Consider the following 25,792-nt stretch of genomic DNA (forward strand, 5'->3'; position numbering starts at 1 on the left):
GATGTATAGAATATTGTTGCTACCTATATTGCTTCTCTTTATTTTGATCAGAATAATAATCCGTTAAGCCGTTGGTCCCGGTTACTACATACTGATGTAAGTACGTAGTCGTTATATGAGTCATGTCAGGGGCATTTGGCGGCTCAATAGTAACCCTGACACCAGGGTTGATGAGGTTGGTAATTCACCTCACAACCCACACGATAGAAGAAGAATAATAATGGGAAGATGTAATTGTACCTTGGTGTAATAAAAAGGGTCACCATTTACATCCAAAATCAAAGAAAAAAGAAATGCATATAATGTTATCCATGAAATTAGAAGGTTAAACGAATTAACATCTGTACAGCGCCATCTATACTGTTTCTGAGGAACGTGCCCTGGAAAGTGTCCATTATTGGGATATAGTCTATCAGTATAAAATCGTCTGCCGTCTGCGTTATCCTGCTTTTCGCAGCTACGAATAAAAATAGATAATTACATTGCAAATTATTTATACATAAAACACAATCGAAACAGTCCTAAACTGAAGAAAGAAACATAAGGAAAGAGTTATCACAATACAGATGCGTCGGCGCTGATCGTCGCGTGCCAAGCGCTTGCGCCGGTAGCAGTAATCAAGGTGACTGGTTAACTCATTGCACGACAGAATAGGGGACTCATAGTACAATGTCGACGAAATTTAGAACTGTTTTCGTTTGATTACGAGACGGATAATACAATAATATTGGTAGATAGGTGTATTTTTATTATTTGTTTCTATTTATTAGCATTTCACTCAATGATGTACCGTTAAAAAAAGTCTTGTTATCTACTTCAGCCACATAATACCAGAGTACAATAAAGAACAATTTGAAAAAGGAAAGCAACGGTGTCTTTTCTATTATTAGAGTTTATACAACGGAAACGTTAAGGTTTTTAGAACGGCCTCTGTGGTCCGCAAATCTCCGCTCTTCTCCACCCATCTCCGCGCCAGTGGAAACCCGGCCTAAGTCAACAACAAAATCAGTTTTTGCGTCTTCTCATCAAGTAAGTAGGAGTAAATAGGATTATCTTCACATGACATCATGTTAAACTTATCGAGCGGAATATCCAAGGTCATATGTGCTTTATTTACGTTTATAATAATTTGTGCAAAGGGTCTAAAGTCTAGACTAAGCTTGCCTTGATTTATAATCTTCTTCTATCGTGTGGGTTGTGAATTGCCAATCTCATCAACACTGGTGTCAGTGTTATTATTGAGGCTCATGTAACGACTACTTACTTACATCAGTAAGTAGTAACCGGAACCAACGGCTTAATGTCCTAACATTTTATTTGGAAGCCAATTCATTTTTAGCTAAATTAAGGCAATCTAGACTCTATTAATCAGAAATCAGAATCATTTATTCAACGTAATTATCATGGATAAACTTGTTGAAGGTCAATGTAACATTTTTGAATTTACGTCATTTCGCAAGGTGTTATGGCTGAGGAGAAGAAATGACAAGAAACTGCAACAGCAACACATCTTTTAAAAACCAATGAGGTTATACATTACAAGTTATTTAGTAACTAGAGGAACACATTCAATACCACACATTTTTATCATTTAGGTAGTCATTAATCTTATAATAAGCTTTTTTACATAAAGTAAGCTTCACATGAGCTTTAAATTTATTTTCTGACAAATTTAAAATATTATCTGGTATTTTATTGTAAAAAAGTATACGTAACCCCAAAAAAGATGAATTTAATTTACTTAATCTAGAAATTTGAATAGCAATTTTATTTTTATTTCTTGTATTGTAAGTATGCCTTTCACAGTTTCTCGGAAGGAGACATTATTATAATGTTGTCAATAAGTATTTTAAAAAGAACCAAAACATCACTTTACATTTCATGAGTCACAACTTCACAAGGATAAATTCTCTTATTATCGTAACACATATTTCCAAAGTGACATAATTTTGTATTGTAACACCTTATAAAACATCTCTATATTATCTGATAAGTGTCATTTATTGCATATGTTATCTAGTTTATCTTCATTGCAATCGAAACGCTAAGTTTAAAAATATAACCCTTGTTAGGTACCACTATCATTTAATTATTGTTGATTAACTACTGTTTTGATAGTTGTTATGCGAGGTATTAAAAGCGAATTCCATAGCATTTTAATTTTCAAAGCTTTTTAAGTCGACACTGCTTCATTGAAAACGTTTTTAATCTGTTGTCGCCAAATTCTAGCTGTCATCTCGAGTGTAAATAAAAAAATCTGTTTTTGTTTTTTTTATATTAATTTGTTTTTTTTAATAGACTTAAACATTTATTTTTTATAAGTAACCAAAAATGTATTCTATCAGAACTCCTTGGCAGAATAAACGAATAACCAACTTTTTATGGCACTAGTGATGTCTCGAGTTATTTTTTGCGAAATACAAAAATTATAATTTAAAATAATTCGAATCTTTGCTTAATTACTTGAGCATTTAGCATTGCTTTTATGTTTTTATCAACGTTTTTATTTTATATTTTTGCAGCAACATAATACCCATAGCAGTATGCAAATGTTACGCATGTCAATCACTTGAGGACACGACATACGGTCAATACAGTCCATTCATATGTCAACCGCTACCAATTAAAACTGAACTGCTCTTGTATTTACAAAGTCGGTTAAGGTCGACCTGTCTTTCGTTTGTCTATGTATAGATTTTTTTATATTTAAAAACTTATGCTAAAGGTTTTGTGCAATTTTGTACATCTATGAGCGAGATTATCTACACATAAGGTAACCTTAAATTAGTTATATTTAGTAACAAAAGTCAATAGGCATTTACTAGGAAAGCGTGTAGCACCTTAGGTCACATCTTAACTTACGATTGCGGTCAAACGCAAGCCTATTTTTATAATAAAAATGTATATTTTTATTTTAAAGCAGTAAGTTATTTCGTATTATTAGAAGGTCCGTGTTGCTCTATGATTACTATAGCAGTAAAAATACAAATGTAGAAGTGGACTTTTAACTTCTACAGATACATGCTGAAGTCATTATAAGTGTCAAGAGCAACTACCTATCCCTTATTATTCTAAGCCTTTGAACGCAACAAACGCCGGATGTCAATAACATTTTGTTTTTAATTTTAATTGTGGACACATTCGCCGATGTCCGTTTCCAACCGTATTGTTTGATTTGCCTTCAAAATAATCGCTTTTTATCTTATGTTTATAAAACTGTCGATAAACCGGTGCACAAGTTTAAGATAAAAAGAAAATCAGTTAAAAATACAAAATAAATAAATCCATCCAAGTCGCACATAAAAGAACTTGTTGCACAATAAAACACCTTTAAAAATAACACTCGCCACTCAACACTTATTTGCACATCGAATTTGCGGTTTGAATTTCGTTTCGATTCCGCGCGTGCGTCGATCGCCGTTCGTCGTTCGCGCGCTACTAGAGAACAGATTAAAAAAACGCGTCATCGCGACGAATTGTCATGCTATCTTCGTGATAGAGCTGCAACGTGACGTCATACTTCAGTATTGTTACTTTTTTAGAACAGGTTTTTTATCCAACCCGTTTCCACTTGGCTACCTAAGAAGTAAATTCTGATGTTTTTAAATTTACTGGCTTGTATGATTTTGTTTAGGTTCTTTTTCGCGAATTTACGTGCTGATGAAAAACCGGTTCCTTGTAAGAACGAGATAACATTAGTCATTCTGAAATAAGTCAATGCAACCCAACCGATTTTAACATAACTTTGCATGTTCAAACTACCTCTAATAAATACTTATATTATTTTATACCTAGCTTATCTTTTGTTTAATTTCTTTATCAACTTCGAATAGGTAATGTTTAAAAATAATAGTTTTAGGTATTGTAAAGTGTACTTTATCTCAATGTCGCTATTTCAGTGATAATTCCACTGTAGTCGCCCTTGACATATTTCAATGACATATTAATTAATTTTAATGCCTCACTTGTAATTTTCATGACGATTTAATTCAATCGTTAACCGCTATTTCTATGTCAAAACAAGAAAATAATATCTCTTTTTTTTTATTGAATACAACGAAAAATTAACAAAACAATAAAATAACACCGCTAAACCCCTCTCGGGTTTGTCTCGGCGCTATAATCCGCTTACAATTACTTAGTGCAATAACATATAAAAAATAAATAGAAAAAAAATATATTAAAATAAATAAATAAAAGCACTTAATGTTTATAATAATACATTTAGTGATTTTGACATTTATGCTTTATCGAAACCTTCTTTTAAGAAACTTGTACTCGAGAGGTTATCTAAATTATAAATTATAAGCACATAAATAACCATCATGTAGTTAAATCCATATTATATTTATAATACATACATATAATAATTAGATATATTGTGCTATTATGTTAATATGTATGTATTTATTTTGTTATTTCATTGTCTTTTGTATAGGTATAATACAATACAATATAATATAAAATACGTAAGTTAATGTTTTCGTAAGTAATTATCACACTATTACATCGCACTACACACATACACACACACACACACACACACACGCTAACACGGTTCATTTAAATTTGCATGTTATGATATCCTGTTATTGGCGAAGAAATTTTGTACATGTATTATATAAGTAAACAACTATTGTTAATGCTGTTGGATATCTAAATAAATAAATAAATAAATAAATATATATATTATTAAAAACAAAAAAAGACCGAAACGGTATAATAATAAATATTAACAGCGGAGGCATACACAAACTATAATGTTTGCGAATTCTAGATAAGTATATAAAAAAAGGATCAGTATGTTTAAGAACGCCTAAGACAGTGTGTCGAGAATTTTACTGAAACTAGTTTTCCTCAACGATAATAGAAATTTGAGTTGTAACAGAATTTTGATTGCTGTATTAGGCGAATGAGACGTTCAAAAAATATTTACTTAGCTACTTAGTTCATAACATATTTTTGAGTTTCATTTTGACCTTTACAAATTGAAAGAAAACAAACGGAAATATAGTTTACGTAAACAGATGTGTAATGCGTTCGTCTCCATCGTAAATCGGTGGTAAATAATTACTTGCTTTTAAAAAAAAGTAATAAATTACGAATATTGACCGAATGAAGACGAGGACTCAGTATGACAAATAATAGAAATGCTTCGATGTGGCCATTTTAACCCCCCAGGTCCCTGTTTTTATATAAGAACTGTCACATTGACATGATCTTGAGGGCATTATCGAAGCTGAGATTAGTCTATTAATACGACTGTAGAACCAGAAAGAAAATAAACAATTTTATTATTATTATTTTTTTATATGACCCTTAATGTAGTTTTTCAGGATTTTATGAAACAAGGTTAAACAGCCTTCATACGTCCCACTTCTGGGCACAAGCGTCCCCTCAGACAGCCTCTCACGGCTTACCAAAATATATAAGTATCTAAGACACCAAACCTAAGTACCAAAGAAAAAACATGTACTTATTGTTTAAAAATCTCTCAGGCTTACTAAACTCATAATTACGATCATAATATAATAATAACATAAATAGCCTATATACGTCCCACTGCTGGGTACAGGCCTCCCCTCAATCAACCGGAGGGGGTATGGAGCATACTCCACCACGCTGCTCCAATGCGGGTTGGTGGAGGTGTTTTTACGGCTAATAGCCGGGACCAACGGCTTAACGTGCCCTCCGAAGCACGGAATCATCTTACTTTTTCGGACAATCAGGTGATTCAAGCCTGAAAAGTCCTTACCAAACAAAGGACAGTCTCACAAAGTGATTTCGACAATGTCCCCATCGGGAATCGAACCCGGACCTCCAGATCGTGAGCCTAACGCTCTAACCACTAGACCACGGAGGCTGTTATAATTTATATAATTACGATCAAACTACATTAATAGCTTATAATAATATCAAGCGAGCAAACTTGAGGAAATTCTGTATATATAAAATGACGTAATTTTAGCGACACATGGCCAATGTGTCAAGGTTTGCGAGGAAGTAGATAACTAGGCAGAACCATAAATAGGTTCTTTGCTTGCATAATTATTTTTACTTTCAATATTTTTTATCTGTGAACTGTCTTTGAAGGATTTAAGTGGAACGACGAGGCTGTATGGTGTAATATTATCTTTGTCCCACTTGTTAGAGAAAACACAATCTCTCTGTGAACGTTGAATGTTGGGCTCTTGGTTTTGAAGTCCCCGATTCGAATCCCGGTGAGGACTTACCACAAAAATCATGTGAAGCTGGGTTAAGATATTACAGGCCGATCACCAGATTGTCCGAAAGTAAGATAATCCATGCTAAGGAAGGCACGTGAAGCCATTGGTCCCGGTTGCTACTTACTGATGGAAGTCGTAGTGTTTACACGAGCCGGGGGCATTTGGCAGGTCAATAATAACCCTGACAGTATAGTAGACTAGTTTCTACTAGACTAGCCGGGGAAAATAAGCTGCAAGAAAATCTCGCCCATAGGGCCGTAGACGTTCTTTTTTTAAAAAAAGAAAACAATTGTATTTTTAGGAACGAACTGCTTAATTGTACTAAGTACTTAGCCTGTATTTAATGCAGTGTTCCTTTTTGTTTTAAAAAAAAAACATAATATATTTTGAGAACCAACTACTTAATTGTACTACTACTACTTATTTAGCCTGTATTTACTGCAGTTTTCATTTACAATTTTGGTTTTGTCATTATACAGTAATTGATTACATGTTCTAAGTGACCCATTGCAGAGGTGCATAAACTCACGCCCAATCCTAATTGCGGTAGTCAGAAGTACATCCATCATAAGATGAACTAAGCCCACGCGCCACCGAGCTTTCTGTTAAACCAAATTAATAGGCGGGACCCGTATCGCCGTCTATAATGGTCAAGTCAATTGTGTTAGTAATTTTTTTATCATAATTAACTAAAAAACCTATCCTATCATATAAAAAAAAATATCCTAATAAAAGTAAACTATTGTATAATGAGGAGCTCGGTGGCGCAGCGGTAAATGCGCTCGGTCTGCGATTGTTGAAGTAAAGCAGCTTTCGCAATGGCCGGTCATAGGATGGGTAACCGCAAAAAAAAGTTTTCATCTCGAGCTCCTCCGCGCTTCGGAAGGCACGTTAAGCCGTTGGTCCCGGCTGCATTAGCAGTCGTTAATAACCATCAATCCGCACTGGGCCCGCGTGATGGTTTAAGGCCCGATCTCCCTACCCATCCATAGGGAAGGCCCGTGCCCCAGCAGTGGGGAAGTTAATGGGCTGATGATGATGAAGTAGAAAACCAACGCAAGAGGCGTGTACTTCTTTGAGAAGATCTCACAACATCACACATATTACATTTAGCAGGACTCAGACATGTGCTAGCCATTAAATAATGAAATAAAAAACATTTTTATTATCTATCTAATTCGCATTAGAAGTCACGTCCATACATCAACACTTACAAACAATGTCGGTTAGATCCGTATAAGCCACTGGTGACGTCATTTCGCCGCTGACGTCACTAACTGACGCATCTGATCATACATACATACATAAACTCACGCCTATTTCCCACCGCGGTAAGCAGAGACTATAGAATTCCATTTGCTTCGATCCTGACCCTGACACACTTCTCTTGTTTCCTCCACATTCATCAATCGCTTCATACACGCACGCCGGTTCAGAGTAGATCGTATTAAACCTTTTCTAAGGACATCTCCAATTTGGTCACGCATCTGAAGTTTTTGGCGAATCTGATTAGCAGCTTTTGCCATTGTCAATAAGACACAAATTGTTACAACAAAAAATAGCAGATACGTCATTTGTGCCGTGGGTAATCAGGGAATTCTAGGCTAAGTTCTTCAAATTTTGATGGCGCTGTTCAGATTTGAAGTGATAATTACCTATTTTCTCTTTGCCCGGGATAAATAATTATTTGAAAATATAATCTAATGGCAGAAGCATATATAAAAATAATTCTTGCTTCATGTTTGGATCAGATATGCATAGAATAATGTTGCTACTTACACTGCTTCTCTTTATTTTAATCAGAATAGTATTTAGTTGTCTTTGATTACTTGTGGCTCTGCCCACCCCATTAGGGATTACGGGCGTAAGTTTATGTATGTAGAATAGTATTTGGTGGAAGATGTGTTGTGCCTGGGAAATAGGTAAAATACCCAAAAATAAAGATAAAAGATATATATGTCTGTTATCCATGAAATTAGAAGGTTAAACAAAGGCAAATCTGTACAGCTTTTGTATATGTGACAAATAATAGTAATTAAATACATTAGTCAGTAATTCAATTAATTTTCAATAATAAAATTTACGTCCTTGGTATGTTAGAGATACCAATTTAATGGTAACACTTACGTCATCAATGGGCTAGCAATGGCGGCTTGTCATAGGATTGAAAATACCTAGGGGGTTAAAATGGCCACATCGAAGCAATTCATCTGAGAAAGCAATATTTCTATTTGACATTTGTTTGCATTGCGCACTTACTTTTTTATGCGCAAATGTCAAATTGCAATATTGCTTTCTTGGGTGAATTGCTTCGATGTGGCCATTTAACCCCCCTGGTCTTCTTAAAAGTACATTACAGGTCGGGAATGTGAAATTATTTTCGACGGAAAATGCCATTTGATATTAACTCAGACAGCCTCCGTGGTCTAGTGGTTAGAGCGTTAGGCTCACAATCTGGAGGTCCGGGTTCAATTCCCGATGGGGACATTGTCGAAATCACTTTGTGAGACTGTCCTTTGTTTGGTAAGGACTTTTCAGGCTTGAATCACCTGATTGTCCGAAAAAGTAAGATGATTCCGTGCTTCGGAGGGCACGTGAAGCCGTTGGTCCCGGCTATTAGCCGTAAAAACACCTCCACCAACCCGCAGTGGAGCAGCGTGGTGGAGTATGCTCCATACCCCCTCCGGTTGATTGAGGGGAGGCCTGTGCCCAGCAGTGGGACGTATATAGGCAGTTTATGTTATGTTTATTAACTCAGAATCATGAGCTGGATCATCCCCCTCAGTGTTCGATACGGTGTCGCTAACACCCTGTATATGTATATTCAGAATAATCGTAGCACCTAGAACGGATGTTGTCGCCGATTGTGGGCCCGCATTGCGCCATCACATAAGTGTTACCATTTGAAATATATACTAGTCTGATACCTGGCGTAATACCTAAAAATAGCTCGCACTGTTTACCTTATAACTTCAAGCTGAGGTCAGACTTTTGACATAAATCTAAATGTGTTTAAACATAAACATTATTATGATATCGCGGAGTTAGTACAAATAAGTTAAAAAAGAAGCTAAAAAACATACAAAACATAGGTCCGCTAGTGAGCATCATATCAATTCAAATTCTGTTGGGAGCTTAGGAAAATAATACATACATAAACTCACGCGTATTTCCCACCGGGATAAAGACAGACTATGGAATTCCATTTGCTTCGGTCCTGATACACTTCTCGTGTTGCCTCAATATTCACGGGCGCCGATTCACAATAGACTGTACTAAACTTTTTTAAGGCCATACATAAACATAAGCTTAATATCCCAATGGGGTAGTCAGAGTTGCAAGATGACCTAACCACCCATACCTCACCGTGCTTTCTGTTAGACCACCGTGTTCTACCTACTGGGCCACACGATATGTTTGGCAACGTTTTATATATTCAAAAGAAGGAAACATTATCTACCTGAGCGGAATAATGTCTTCAAAGTGGACGGTTTTTCAAAATGGCTACCCGACTATTGTCGTTTTTTAGACCATGTCATTGACACCAGTAGATTAAGTTACTGAAAAAGCGGAGGCATTTTGTCGACAAAAATGTTTGCAGTCTGGTAAACATTTCTGAGGTCTAGAAGTTTGTAAACGTTTTATCGAAGAATCGAAATTAATCATTCTACAAATCATTCATTGATTTAATTCATTAATTTTTAACAATCAAACATAAAAAAATAATAAAACTGAAAAATCATTTTACTTTTTCTATTTAATTTATTTTTTGATTAATTGTTTTTTTCTAATCTAATCTAGCCTACAAGATCCCACTGCTGGGCAAAGGCCTCCCCAGGCCTCATTGTTTTTTTAGGTTGTAAATATTTTTTTGAAAAATTTCCCAATAATGCCATTAATTTACATGATAAAAAGTAAGCACTAGGTTATTTTCTTACAAAATAGTGTCGATTCGTGCTACCACCAACTTAGTTTGAACTTAATTTGTCAGAACTAAACCTAGCACTATCTCTTTCTTGCACTTATTGTAAGTGAAGGACGGCACTAGTTTAAGAATTGTCAAGCTAAAGTTAAGTTTGTGTCCGCCCGAATGGGCGCACGACTATATCCCAATTGGGGTAGTCAGAGGTAAAGTCATGAGCAATATAATGTACCCACTTTAAAACTCTGTTGAACTAACATATTTGACATTTAGTGAGACTTACAGTTCAATTTGTCAAAAAAGTTAATGTGACATGGTACCAAAGTGTATACATATTAATGCTCGTGACCGTACATCTATCGCTAGTGAAAACAAACTAAGTACCCACACTTCATCGAGCTTTCTGTTAGACCAACGTGATAGATGATGAGCCGTATCGCCGTCTATAATGGTCGAGCCAACTGTTAGTCAAAATTGTACTTAAGGTGAATAACTCATTAGTGAAACGGCGCTAAACAATAAACATTAGGAATCATCAACTTGCCCAAATTTGACGCTTTAAATATGTCCTATAATCAAGCCTAGGCGTAAAGGTTAAAGCTAGACGTAATTCTAAATTGCATAAGACTAATAAACTCGACGACCATACATCGACGCCTACGCAAAACCATTTAAAGATATTAAGTGGGCAGACTAGCTTCTTATAAGGGAATGATTACACCTATTTGTTTATATTCATGGGCACTTTTTTTAATTCCTAAAAGGCATCTTTGTTTTTTTATAAAGTATTTAGGTTTTAAATTAGTGCCGCAATTTGAGTTTTAATGATGGGTAAACAGAGTGGGTAGTAAGTATTTTAGTTTATAGATGTGGCTCATTTCATACATACATCATACTTTCATAGGTAGGTAATTATATCTCAAAAAATATATAAATAAAAACAAAATATAAAATAAAAAATAAGAAAAAATTGTTTCGGTAGCACACACTACTATGTGATAAATAGGTCCATTGACATTGACAGAACTGCAAGAATTTTTATTTTTCTAAATTAATGACATATTCGATATAGAGAGTAAAAAGATTGTGCTATCAAAAAGACTGTAAATAAATATAATTATAAGATTCTAGGAGGCGACGCCACAGTACATAACGGTAACAAGGTTTGGGTCTTTGCATTTCCAATATAACATAAGCTTGCGTGCGACTAAACTATTATGAGAATACCTAATATAAAGTTTACATTATAAATAGTTTAACATATTTTTTTATTGAAAATGAAACTGCAATATCCCATCTTATTTTAATCCACTTCGAATTATGGTATTGACATAGCTGTAAATATTGAACATCAAACAGACGTGCATATGGTGAATAACTCAATGATACTTTCAGCCTAAGAGGAACATTATATTAATTGCTTTAATGTATTCTTAATATGGTTATGAACTTACGAGCGGTATTTGCTGGCACTTGAATTGATTTAGTGCTCTTTGGATATACATCCAGACTCTATTCCGTCGCCTCATATTTTCAGTCACATTCTTATGTAGTTTTCTTCATCAAAACTTCTAAAAATTGTTTATATTCCATATCTTTTGCATGAGACCAATATTATTTTTTATACGTGTACTAAAAAAAATCTTCGACTTACTAAAAAAGTTAAAAACAAATGAATGGGTATACCTCTGTGGAATACCTACACGGTATAAAGATGAGGCGGAATCCATTTTGCATTTTAATTCAGTTTTTTATTGCTACCGAAGTTAATAGAGCGTAGTAGTGTGGAAAAACCACATTTGTGCATAATTTGCTCAGATAATGAAAATAATTGACTAAAAATTATTAATTCAATATTTCATGTTTTTTTCTCTTTATGTGACAAGGCAAATCGACATTCCATAAGTCAATATAACTAACTGGGTACCTTCCTGCCGTTTTAAGTTGCCAAGTGTGTATTTGTCCCGTCAAATAGTGAATGCCTGTGACGTGTTTTTCAAAACTTAGTCTACACGTTCACAAGCTACAAGTTACTCACAGGTATATCATCATCAGCCGTATGACGCCCACTGCTGGGCATAGGCCTCCCCCAAGGATCTCCACGACGATCGGTCATGCGCTGCCCGCATCCAGGTATATAATTACGTTTAAAAAAATATATTTTTTAATAAAAAATATGTTGTAAAATATTCTTGTGAAATAAATATTGACACTTGTTACAAGTAATTTACATGTGTAGTTTTGATAAATACATTCTTGTAATAATGAAAATTTCTTGTAATACAGGGCTTGTAAGTTTTGATAAACAGTGCACTGGTATTATTATTTCATTAATTTTTATTATTGTTGTGCATTTTGTTGTTGTGTTTTATTACTTTTTGTTTGCATGCCGCATTTTTTAAATATTCTTAAGATACTATCAGAATGAGAATACCAAAAATGAGTTTTTTTTTCAATCCATACATTTCTATTTATCGATTCATAATTCAAATAAAACGACTTCCGGTCGAAATTATTTGCTTATCATTCATCTTAAAGCCTATTCACAATTACCTATTAACCTTTAAAAGAACACCGACCGTCTTACCACAAGGTCCGGTGACATAACACAGCATAAGGTAATGATGTCATCATATGAATTGGTCAAATCACACGCAAACAAGAAAACCAGTCGCGACCGTTGATACGTTTAATTTAAAAGTATAGTTTGATCTTGGCGCCAAATGACGCCATTTTTATTTTTTAGCGCGCGAATGTGGTTTATGGCGCTTTAGACTGTTAATATTAGGTTGATGACTGTAAAAGATAAATTATAAAATGCGAATACTGAAATAGAAGCTGGTTTATATTGATCAAAAATCAATCACATTTTTATTTTTGATATTTACGAATTTTAATTATGCATGACTTAACAATGACTTGGTCTAAGATTGTTTTCGTTTTGGCATAACGCGTACGAGTACGTTAAGCATGCTAGAAATGAAATCGATTTTATTTGCCCTTGACGCATAGAATATTTTAATTTATTCGCGCAAATATATTTTTTATTCTTTGTTTCCTAATTAAATTCAATTATTATTTAAAAAGTCTGTCGTTGATTCGAAAGAGTTTTTAATAAGATAATTGTGGTGTAGATATAATTACTATTTTTTTATTTGCAGCAACATTTTCATTTATAGGTAGAGCAGAAGTAGTGTGAAACGTGTCCGTAACATTGTAAATAATGATCGCTCTATCAATAAAACAGTAATAAAAAAATAACAAATCGATATTATGACAGGTTGAAGGCAAAGGTCAATTGCTGTCAATCAGCATTTAAAATTCGTTTCAACATGATTGATACACTTGAACGCATATTTGGAGACGATATAGGTTTTTAAATGTAGTGACTAAATATTTGAAAAAAAGAACTATTTCTTACTTCTTTTTACATTTTAAATCAATAAACCAATAAAATTTTATGCAATAAACGTTTATTATTATTATTGTGTCTTTTTCATTTTTCGGGCCTATGGAGGCCCGGACTGGAAGGCGTGCGTGGGGCCGAAGCCAACACATCTATTATTATTATTATGCAATTATACGATCAATTTTAATTGACGATTGAAAGACCTTTGCCTCCATCCGATAAATAAAAAAAACACTTACCAGAGTGACAATATCTCCGGGATTCGCGGCGGCGATGCGTCGTAGCCTCTCATACAACATATCAAGTAATCTTTGATGCTTCGCGTTAAGCTCATCTAGCTCTCTCGCCACTGACTCGGAGCCCGTAGGTATCTTCTCAGGGTCTACAGTGATGCCTCTGGATCGCAGTCGCTCCATCAAGTCCACTTCTGACTGGCGTTTGATTTGCTTCATGTCCAGGGAAGGGTGTACTTCGTCGCACAGCCACTCAGCGTAACGTTGACATCGCGATGAATAGATCTAACAGGTTAGGGTCAAAGCGAGTTAGTTTTTGAGGTTAGTTTAAGAGCAGATTGCTTTTTTTTAAGTTGAGAATCAGTGCTCACCATTTGTCCAGCCGAATGCTAACCGAGGCAAATCTACAATAGGTCACGTCAGAAAATTGTCTTTTCCTGTGGCTTAAATGGGCTTAGTATAAAGTCAATGAAAAATTATAAAGCAATCTGCTCTTGATAATTGTTATAGCATTCGTAAAAGATACCTTTCATACATTACCTCACATACGCATTATCATTTTGCTGCCTAAAACTTTTTTTTATTTATTTCATACAAACCAGTCAGCCACAACACTCATACAACTTTCGCGCCCCTTTTTTCTATATTGGCAATACTGATTCGTCCAGCTATAAGGAACCCACAGAAACATGCTGGAAGAGAACATTGCCTGTACATATTACAGGTTTTCTAAGCGTGCAACACCAGATGCAGATAGAAATGTTGGAAACCCCATATTTCGTGCATTTTTATAAAGTGCTCATTAAAAAAATTAAAACTTTATTTTTTATAGCACAAAATTTAACAATTTTACAAATATTCCAAAAACTACTTTTTAATTGGCAACCCCAACTACTAAAATAACTGTACAATTTACATTAAAACACTAATCCAAACAATATTTTTACATGCAACACTACTTTATAGAACATTGATATCCTCATCATTACAAATAATAGTTCTTAACAATTACTGAAGTTATGTATATAAAAAAAAATCAGAACAATGCTAGAGCGGCATTTTTTTTTAATATAAATATTTGCTTTAGTCACAATACAAGGAAGAATAGCAGTAATACATTGCTTTTAACATTAATGAAAAAAACATTTTTTGCTCAATCACACAGACAATCAGACACAGATAATTAATTGTTAATGTAAATCTAAAAATTAAAGTTTATTTTATTAATAAAGCATCAAACTACATTAAAATTGCTAAGCATTTTTTAAACTATTTTTACGTGCAATAGCAGTAAGCAACAGCATGCATTAAATATATGAAGAGAAACAGAATCGAGACAACTAAACACAGACAACAAGAAACCGCAATATAAAAAAGACCCAAAGACAACGACAAAGCATGACAAGAGGAAAAGGACGAACGCTGGACTTATTTGATTTCTTACTAAACCTTTCACAACCTTCCAATACAAGAAACCTAAAGAAATGTTTTGCTATCTGTGGAACTACATTTTTTAAAACGAATTAAAAAATTAAAAACTAACAGAAAGTAAATAAAATTAGCAATGAAACGAACATGACGCACTTGCAAGTTGCAAGACACTAAAGTGACAGGTATGTTCGTTTCATCGCTAATTTTCATCGTTAAGGTTTCCAAAAGACTAATTTAAACCCTAATAAATCTCATTAAAAATAGCCTAGAATGACAGCAGGACAGAAATATAGCAAACAACCTGGTGCAAAGGAGACATTAGGAAAATTTTATGTTTTGACAGCTGTCAATCAAGCCATTTTTATAAGGTTTGAAATAAAGTTCCACAGATTGTCACTGACTGGAGATAGTTACCTTTGCCTCTCTTATGAACCTGCCACCATCAACGTTAACCTTCTCAATCTTTGGCGTCCTCTCCACGACGGTTGTCAGTAGGTTCTGTGAAACAACCACAAGACAACCCGATTGGTTAATACATTTAGTAATGGTAAATGGTAATGGGTACGGTCCCTTTTAAAAATATGTAGGAAATCTTCAGAACCCTGTCGCAGTAACACATTTGACATTTAATTAAACATTGACTCAAATTGTCAAATAAGTTAATGCGACATGGTCCTGAAGTAGGTATATGTATTATAGACCGTTACCACATTTGCATGCAATTTTAAAAAAATGTAGATATTTTTTAAGGTTAGAAAAAATAAAGTGCACATTCATGGAACATGCTGTTCGATTTTTAAATGTTATTAATTTTGAAATTAAATAATTGTCATCTATTTTATCGTATTAATTGTAATTATGTTGTAAAAAATAACATGCTTCGATTACTCTCTTTGTTTCTATACTGTTATATTACTTTAGTTTGACCGCTCTTGGAATATAGATATTTGTCACTTTTTTTTATTTACTTAATTTAACTTTGATTATGCAGTCTTGATGCTAGGTTTCCTGGCATGTATCAAATGATACAACATTTAACACATCAAGAAAGTACAAGAAAGAAATAGCGTTAAAGAACTGTCAAACCAAAATAAAACGAAGTTTGTGTTTGTCAGAACCAGCCATTGTCTCTTTAGCTTAGGATTTAAATTCCTAATGAGCTTCATTTTAATCCAAATTAAAAAAAAAAACATGAGTGTATGTACCACAGTCCCCAATTTTTACAAACCGTACGTCAACATTCTCATATTAAAAGATTTTAGTTAAAAATAAAATCATTTTTAATTCATGCATCGTGAATTATTTACCTTTGCAGAAAACAATAGACTACTCGGAAAGTCACAAACTTATACGACGACTAAATAAAGAACCAGAGGAATGGTGAAATAAAATATACGGTAAGAAACGTTTAAAAAATAACAACGCTGACTGGAAACGGCCATCTTACCCAAGATGCCTAAAAAGATCCGTCAAAACATTCGAAAATTACTTTCAATTAGTGTCACCACACTTTGGTAGAGAGTAGATAAAAAGAGTGGAAAATGTTTTATCTAATTGGCAACATTTATTTGGATTGACAATGTCTGTAAAATAATCATGGTTACACAAAAGTTACTGTACACTTTTACAACAAAATATGCCTCTACTGTAACTTGTCACAAAATTAAGAAACGAAGACTAAAGATACCCGCCGGGTCTGCATGACAACCGCGTCGCGAGCGGCGCGAATTATATCGAGCGCTTGAACTAATAAACGATACGAATGCTATCTACGTAGATGGACGTCGAACGGCTATTGGTCGAAGCGCTCAATATAATACGCACGTTGTCATGCAGGCCCGGCAGGGGAGTTAAAGCGGCGACATCGAAGCAATTCATATAAACATAACATAAACTGCCTATATACGTCCCACTGCTGGGCACAGGCCTCCCCTGAATCAACCGGAGGGGGTATGGAGCATACTCCACCACGCTGCCCCACTGCAATTCATATAAAAACTCAATATTGCAATTTGACAGTTGCGCATATATAAAAGTAAGTGCACAATGCAAACAAATGTCAAACAGCAATATTGCTTTATTACATGAATCGGTTTAAAATGTAGTAGGTATTTGCGCCATTTTTTTGCGCCAGTTTGATGACCTGATTGAGAAGTCATAATGAATTTGCGACACTAAGGCCGGCCATGTCAGGGGTCTTTGGCGGCTCAATAGTAACCCTGACACCAGGGTTGATGGGATTGGTAATCCACCTCACAACGCACACGATAGAAGATAAAGGGCCGCGGGTTTTGGTGCTGCGAACTATTATCTTTAAACTTCGTTTTGTAATAAGACGGACTGTATTTTTAATAAGACTATTTCTTTCTCTTTTTACCACTCTATAATAAGTAGGTTAACTTCCAGAAGACATTCGAAAGTTACCCTACTATAAAGGTAACTCTTCTTACCCTGGTCGGCTCAAACTGTTCCTTGGGCCTAACTTCGATGGGCGGCTGCGCTTGGAGCTTGCTGAACGAATCGTCGATCCATTCCGCCTCCTTCTCCAGACCCGCGTTGTAGTTGCGCAGGAGTTGGTACGCTGCCTCGCAGCTGCGGAGGCTGTAGACGAAAATACAAATATGTACATACATTAATGTACCAAAATAAAAACAATTAAAATACTTTTTCTAATTGGTGATTAGCGGCATTAACGCTCACATACATACATAAACTTAAGCCTATTTCCTGCCAAGGTAAGCTAAGGCATTCCATTTGCTTCGATCCTGACACACTTCCCTTGCTCAAACAAACTCATTTTTGTTTATTAAGTAAACAAGCTTAGATAAGCAAGCATATAGCATCGCGCCTCTATCCCCGAAGGGTGCTGTAGCAGAAACAACTTACATAAGGTTGGTTTCCGGCAAATGTTCCGGTAAAGCGCTTTGGCACTACCAACTCTTGAAAACCCTTGAAATCTTACCGTTCAGCCAGTTGACTGCACACATTATTCCAGCGGTTGTTCAGCTGTGTCACCTCCTTGTCCAGGCGCTCCAGGTCAATATGTTTCCCAGCTCTGGGCAGCGAGGAGTGCGGCAGGGCTGACCGGGAAGACTCCACCAGGCGGCGGCAGTTCTCCGCGTCGTCGTTCATCTGGTCTATCTGAATCTGCTGCTTGCTCACTGCCACCTGCATGCGGAGCAGGTCTTCGTGCATCTGTTGGGGTTAGATAGACCATCATCATTCATTCATGATATTTATTTACCAGTTGACTGTGCACAGATCCGTAGAGGCCGGGAGTCTTGGTAGAATGCTTGCTTCTCACTTTGAAGTCGCAGGTTCGAATCCAGCACAGGGTTCATAAATAAATTAAATAGAAAAAAGAAAACGCTTTCCGTTACTTTTAGATCTGTCTTTATTTAGTACTCTGAATTCCCGGAACACGACCCAATTCGGTAGTCTCCTAGGTCACAGATAAATTATGAAATTCTGACTTTACTAAATAAAAACAGATAGAAAGGTGACAAACAACGTTTTATTTTTCTATTTAACTTATTAATGCATTTTCATAAAGAAAAGTGCGACATTTTGTCACGTTTTTCTATGACGTCACAGGTTGCTTTTTCATACTTATAGGAATTTCGTGTTTTGACGTTTAGTAAAAAGTAACTGAAACTACCCTACTCTACGCCACATTTGAGATATTCAACAACGTAGCACTAACCCATGTATTGTTATTATTGTAACCCATTCTCAATTCCAACTTCAAACTTACACCGTATTTTACATAGTCTGCCTCGACGTCTGTACCCGTCTTGAGGTACCCAGTGAACGATCAATATGGAACTTAACACATTGACAGTCCCCTTTTTTTTGACTTCCTTGTAAGTCCCGCATATAGAGCTCGGTGGCGCAGCGGTAAACGCGCTCGGTCTGCGATTGTTTAAGTTAAGCAACTTTTGCAAAGGCCGGTCATAGGATGGGTGACCACAAAAAAGAAGTCTTCATCTCGAGCTCCTCCATCCCTCGGAAGGCACGTTAAGCCGTTGGTCCCGGCTGCATTAGCAGTCGTTAATAACCATCAATCCGCACTGGGCCCGCGTGATGGTTTAAGGCCCGATCTCCCTATCCATCCATATGGAAGGCCCGTGCCCCAGCAGTGGGGACGTTTATGGGCTGATGATGATGTTTGATTTTTTGAAATTTTTTACTAAACTTTCAGTTAATTTAGGCTTTAAACAGGTGGAAAGTAGCATTCGTCAAACATACTGTAATACAAATCTTTGCTAAATTACTGGGTATCCACATGGAACACCTGCACTTAGTGTGTATCTGGTCGTTTCTCAGTGACCCATGTATGGGTCACGGAAGTATGGAGCTAATCCGTCATGACCCGTATATGGATCACTGGACTGTCAACGTGTTAAAATAACGGTGATAATGTCCAAAATACTCACATCCTTAAGCAGCTCGACGTCGTTGGGCAGGTCATGGAACTGCGCAAGCTTGATCTCGAACTCCGTGATAGACTGGTGGTTCTCCTCCATGCTGTTCACCACTATCTCCACGAACTTCAGCCTGGTGGAGAACACAGAATAACTTAAGTTTTTTACGAGCCTTATTAGAGAAGACAACTTAAGCTTGTCTGTAAGATGAAACGGTGGTGAGCATTTGTGCGTTTTTGACGTAACTTCTTGTAGGTCTGCTTCAAATGGCATTAACTACTTAGTCAAACAAATGGGGAGTGCTGAGATCTCAAACCCGGTATAAAAAGACAAAAGGCCTGAGGGTGCCCAGTTGGGCGCGGATCTCGACCCAGGGCGTGTTTAAGAGGATTATATTTGAAAGAATTAATCGACCCTTGTAGGCTGAAAGCGATAAGCGCCGAATGAGAGAAATCGTCGTACACTCCAGCGTAGTCGATATCAGGGTCTTGGAAGAGTTTGTTGTCGCGAGCTGATTGGCCACCTCTATGGCTAGATAAGCAGCTTTAATGGCTCTAAAGATATACCCAATAATGACTTTCCTCATTAACTACCATCAACTTACCTTTCCACAAACAGTTGGCTCTTGGACTGCAAGTCGTTCCACTTGCCCATCACCTTGTCCAGATTCTTCTTCATCGCCGGTGTCTTCAGAGCAATGCCTAGAGGAAAATAATGAATTAGGCTTAACGTGCCTTCCGAAGCACCGATCACCTTACTTTTTTGATAATCAGGTGATCAGCATGGTAATACCCTAACCAAACTAGGGATCACAAAGTATTTGTGATATGTCCTCACCGGGATTTGAACCCGGGACCTCCAGGTCGTGAGCCCAACGCTCAACCACTGGACCACGGAGGCCGTTTAACAAATGGGAACGGGTGTTTCCCGTTCGTCCGATCGATCCAGTGAGACATTTTTTCTCAATCGCCATACTAATCAAACATCCGTCGGTTAAAAGGGGAAAGTAATCTCATTGGGCCGATTGATCGGCCGACCAATCGGACGAGCGAGAAATTCCCGCCTTATTTAATAAATAAATACACGGCCAATTCCCTGTGACATTATTTTCAATGGAAACCAAAAACCTCTTTCGTGCAAGACCATATCAAATCCCCTTGTGTCTTAGTCCTATAACCTGGTGTCAATCTCTATGGCATGTTGCATGGCCACAGAGACAGCGGTGAATTTACTTTTAGGGAATCACATAGCTGTTACCATAATCGGTCCCAAAAACCAACACCAATTTAGCGCCAGAAATTCACTAGCCAATCTCAGACTTAAAAGTCTACATTTCGTCTAGCAAGCTCTTCTTAGCGCTTATTTTTTTAAAATGGCAACACCGGCTGAACCAAACCGTTCCAAGCACCGAAATCCATTTTTCAGGCAATAACTTACCATTGTTTGGGCTACCTACGGCCTTGCCACCTTCGTCGTGAAAAGAAATTACAGTTTATTTTTGGAAATTGGCAAATATTTAATTAACTCTTACATACATACAGTATACTGGTCACATATCTATCGCATACATTTTTTTGTAAAATTCGTACTTAACGGCGAAGGAAAACATCGGGAGGAAACCCACAACTCGACAAATGTCTTTGGGAGATATGTAACTAAACTAGTGATATAACTAGTAATATAAAAACTAGTGATATTGTTGAAACGTAATTGCTTTGTGTCGATATCTATCTCTCTATCTACTCAGCCTGTATCCCCCCACTTCTGGGTATAGGGCTCCTCTTCTTCACGCCATCCTTTCCGGTCCTATGCAAATTTCATCCACTGCTTTCCGGCGTACCTCACAATGACCCTTATATAACTTAACCATGTAACACACATAATGGAATTACAGTCAAAATACAAAAACTAAAATGCTCATACCTCTGAAAGTGGCCTGCACTTCCTCGACATCTCCAGATAGGGCATGGAGACTGCTTTCCCAGTCCTTATGCTGCAAGACCAGGTGCTCCAAAGAGTCCAGGTCCCGGGGAATATGGCTGGCGATGCGCTCATGCAGCTGTCGCTCCAGGACGTCCAGACGTTCAAGTAAGTTGGAAGACTGTTCCGTGAAGATACGAGCCGCGTTCTTCGATTCCTCTGTTGGGTAGAAAGGCTGGTTGAATATCGGGCTCTAAACCACCGAATTCGACTGAATTTGAATTCATGTTTGGATCATAGATAGTTGATACCACGTAGTTTCATGGATTTGTGCCCGGTTAATGGCAATAGGCTCCCCCCTATTACATGGAACTTAAGCATAGCTGGCGAGGAGTGACTGTATAATACACCTCCTTCGTAGTACATTGATAGTAAATTATAAATACACGTAGACATTACCAGTACAATACGTTGGTATAATAATTTAACAGATAAACACATCTTTTTTTTTTGACGTGATTTATTGTAGATTTGCCGCAGATGGCATTAACTACTTGGCCGGACAAATGGGGAGCGCTGAAGGCTCTCACCCGATACAACGTTTAAGACAACAGGCCTGAGGGTGCCCAGTTGGGCGCGGACCTCGGCTCAGGGCGTCGTCTGAGAGGAAAAATATTTGAAAGAATGAATCGACCCTAGTGGGTCGATAGCGATAAGCGCTGAATGAGGGAAATCGTCGACCACGCCGGCGGGGTCGGTATCGGGGTCCTGAAGTGTTTGGTGTCGCGAGCTGATTGGCTGCCTCTATGGCAGATAAACACATCACAGATCAAAGCATGTAATGAAAAAGACGGCAGAAGTTGTATTAGTGTTTGCACTTACTCCTCGCCAGCCGTAGAGCAACACGGACCTCCGCGGACCTCGCCAGCTATGTTTAAGTCCCATGTAATAGGAGGCGAGGCTATTGCTACTAACTGGCATAATAACTATCACATAAATTCACCTGATAATCGAAAATCAAACCAGATCCGCTCGAAACTTCTCCTCCTAAGGACCAGTGTACAATTTTGAAACATTTACACAGATTCCTAGCTAGTACATAGCCGAAATCGGTATACCGCTGAACGGAAGGCGCTTGGGTAACCAACGTTCTGCACGCCCTATTTATGGAGTAATGAAGATGGCTGGATGACAAGAACGCAGGAAGTTTAAAAAGGCCACATCGAAGCAATTCATCTAAAAAAGCAATATTGCAATTTGACATTTGCGCATATAAAAGTAAGTGTGCAATGCAAACAAATGTCAAATAGCATAATTGCTTTTTTAGTTGATTTGCTTCTAGGTGGGCTTTTTAACCCCCCTTAAAAGAGAGACACAGATTGCAAACAAACGAGCTGGTCAGATGATATGAGCTAACTGAATCATTTGGACTCCCAAGATTGACGTGGGTTGTAGACTTGTAGTCCTGATTTAAATATTACTACATGCTGAAGGATACAGTTGGTCTGAGCATTATAGACGGCGCTACTGCTCATAGAAAGTTCAGTTCGTCTAACAGAAGCTCGGTGTGGTGCGAGTGCTTAGTTCATCTCACAATGGATGTACCTCTGACTACCCCAATTGGGATATAGTCGTCAGCTTATGTTATACAAAAGACACTAACGCATAAACTAACGCGCATTTCTCTTCTCAACATGATAAACAGATATTATTACGGAATTCAATTTGCTTTGATACTGACACACATCTATTGCTTGCTTCCTTCGCAGTCATCCATCAATCGTTTCATATACGCGCGCCCATTTAGAGTAATACATCGTAAATATTTTTAAGGATATCCCCAATTTGGTCAATGTACGTGTGTGTGTGTGTGAGAGAGAGAGACAGAGATAAAGAAGAGAGAGAGGGAAGGTGTGTATCATCAGCAAGTATAGACTGTTTCAAATTATGTTTGTCAAAGGTTTGTCTACTAACATAAGCTCGCGACACATAATAAGGAATAATACTACATATAGAACGGTAACACTCCGCTCCCCTCTAGCGTCTGAGCTAGGTTTACCTCCCCCCCCCCCCCCCATCATCATCATCCATCCAAGCCGTGTCCGGCGACGGCGACTCCTAAATGTCTATCCCAGGTCGATGTTATGATAGGCTCTAATGTGGCTAGCAAAACCGAACTTCGATTTAAAGGGTCGGCCACATGGCGCACAGAATAACTGGCCAGCAGAATTAAATGTATAGTTGTAGGAGGGCTTGTGTCGAGTCTTCCATATTTGGCGTTTTACGTCAAGATCTTCTAAACGCTTCTTTTCGTACAGGTACACGTTTTTGTGGACAGTGTAACGCCATTCCGGTCTAAGACGAGCTCGCTCCTCCCAACTATCAGGTGGAATATCACAAGCCACAAGGTTGCGCTTGAGCACGTCTTTGTAACGCAGGTATTGCCCGCCCCACTTTCGTTTCCCGCTAGAAGGCTCGGAATAGAAAACTGCTTTCGGTACACACTATTTAAACACACTTTAGACTTGAATCGTCAGAAGTCACACACTGATGCGTGTGTACGATAACGTCATACGAGGTTTGTATGGAGTGTTACCAACACGAAGCTACATTCATCTAAAGATGAACAAAGTACGCCTCACCGAGCTTTCCATTAGACCAACGCGACAGGTGGCGCGCCGTATCGCCGTCTATAATAGTCAAACCAACTGTGTTAGTGAAAATTGCACGTAAGATAAATTGGTAACTCTATAGTACGACTACAAGCGTCCCAAAAATTTAATGTAAGTCCACTTATCGTGACACCCACCCCTGATACCGAGAAAAACAAATTAACAGATGACTGAATGACAGAATACAAGGTCAATTTAGGTCAATAAAATAAACTGAAATCTATGACATCACGATGTATATAAAGTATTGTTGACATAAGTGAGTTAAGCTCGAATTAGGCAATTCAAAAGAGCGCATTGCTGTTGTGTTTTTGATATCATCGACATTCTGAGTCTAATATAGGTAAATCGCGAATTCATTGGACTTTCTGGTACATAACAATTGTATTATTATTTTTGTCTTTATATTATACGTATATACATAAATAGCCGATATACGTCCCACTGCTGGGCACAGGCCTCCTCTCAATCAACCGGAGAGGGTATGGAGCACGGGACCAACGGCTTAACGTGCCCTCCGAAGCACGGAATCAACTTACTTTTTCGGACAATCAGGTGATTCAAGCCTGAAAAGTCCTTACCAAACAAAGGACAGTCTCACAAAGTGATTTCGACAATGTCCCCATCGGGAATCGAACCCGGACCTCCAGATCGTGAGCCTAACGCTCTTACCACTAGACCACGGAGGCTGTTGTCTTTATATTAGTAAGTATATTATTAATTGTTCTTGTAATTTCATAAGATTTGTACGCGTATGTAAGTATGTATATCTATCTGTAGTATTATACACTGCATGTCTCCTTATCACGTAGGTCAGCTGGAAGAAATCTCTTTCTTAGGGATAAGCTTACCTGTACGGTCTGTTTTCTTTGTATGTTTCTTTCTGTGTTCTATTGTGTACAAATAAATAAATAACTTATACATGGTGTTAGTCACATTGTAACGAATACTGAGGGGGATGATTCAGCTCATTATTCTGAGTTAATATCAAGTGTAATTTTCCGTCAGCTTAGAATACGGGTGACGGTGGGGCTGATGTAAGTAAGTAGTCGTTACATGAGCCATATCAGGGGCCTTTGGCGGCTCAATGGTAACCCTGACACCAGGGTTGATGAGGTTGCGCACACCTTTCATACACATGTCCTTTTTCATACAATCCACACACACTTTCATGGGTCGTTCCCTACCTCTACATCCCTCCACATTTATACTCATCACACAATCAATAAAAACAACAACAGGATTGTCATCATCATCATCATCTCTCCAGCATTACCCCGTTCTACACAGGGTCCGCTTACCTAACCTGAAGATTTGACAGGTCCGGTTTTTCACAGAAGCTTCTTCTATCGTGTGGGTTGTGAGGGGAATTACAAACCTCATCAACCCTGGTGTCAGGGTTATTATTGAGCCACCAAAGGCCCCTGACATGGCTCACGTAACGACTACTTACTTACATCAGTAAGTACTAACCGGGATCAATGGCTTAACGGATCTTAAACCAAACTAGGGAAAGTGATTTTTGTCATATGTCCCCACCGGAATTCGAACCCG

General features: G+C 37.3%; 1 protein-coding gene across 18 annotated transcripts in view; it reads right to left on the reverse strand.

Annotated features, from left to right (window-relative positions):
• The window catches only part of LOC126376453 (microtubule-actin cross-linking factor 1), a 278,361-nt gene that overhangs the window by 92,774 nt on the left and 159,795 nt on the right, over positions 1-25,792 (reverse strand). For 16 of the 18 annotated variants that reach the window (XM_050023773.1, XM_050023772.1, XM_050023782.1 and 13 more), the window contains 7 exons: positions 21,570-21,785; positions 20,251-20,347; positions 19,659-19,779; positions 18,185-18,417; positions 17,673-17,823; positions 15,637-15,720; positions 13,798-14,076 (listed from right to left, as the gene is read on the reverse strand). In XM_050023773.1, coding sequence (XP_049879730.1) covers positions 13,798-14,076; positions 15,637-15,720; positions 17,673-17,823; positions 18,185-18,417; positions 19,659-19,779; positions 20,251-20,347; positions 21,570-21,785 — 1,181 coding nt within the window. The remainder of the gene's footprint in view (positions 1-13,797; positions 14,077-15,636; positions 15,721-17,672; positions 17,824-18,184; positions 18,418-19,658; positions 19,780-20,250; positions 20,348-21,569; positions 21,786-25,792) is intronic. The other 2 variants (XM_050023780.1, XM_050023781.1) reach the window with 2 other exon arrangements.

Source organism: Pectinophora gossypiella, chromosome 21 (genome assembly GCF_024362695.1).
Source record: "Pectinophora gossypiella chromosome 21, ilPecGoss1.1, whole genome shotgun sequence".
NCBI lineage: Eukaryota > Metazoa > Arthropoda > Insecta > Lepidoptera > Gelechiidae > Pectinophora > Pectinophora gossypiella.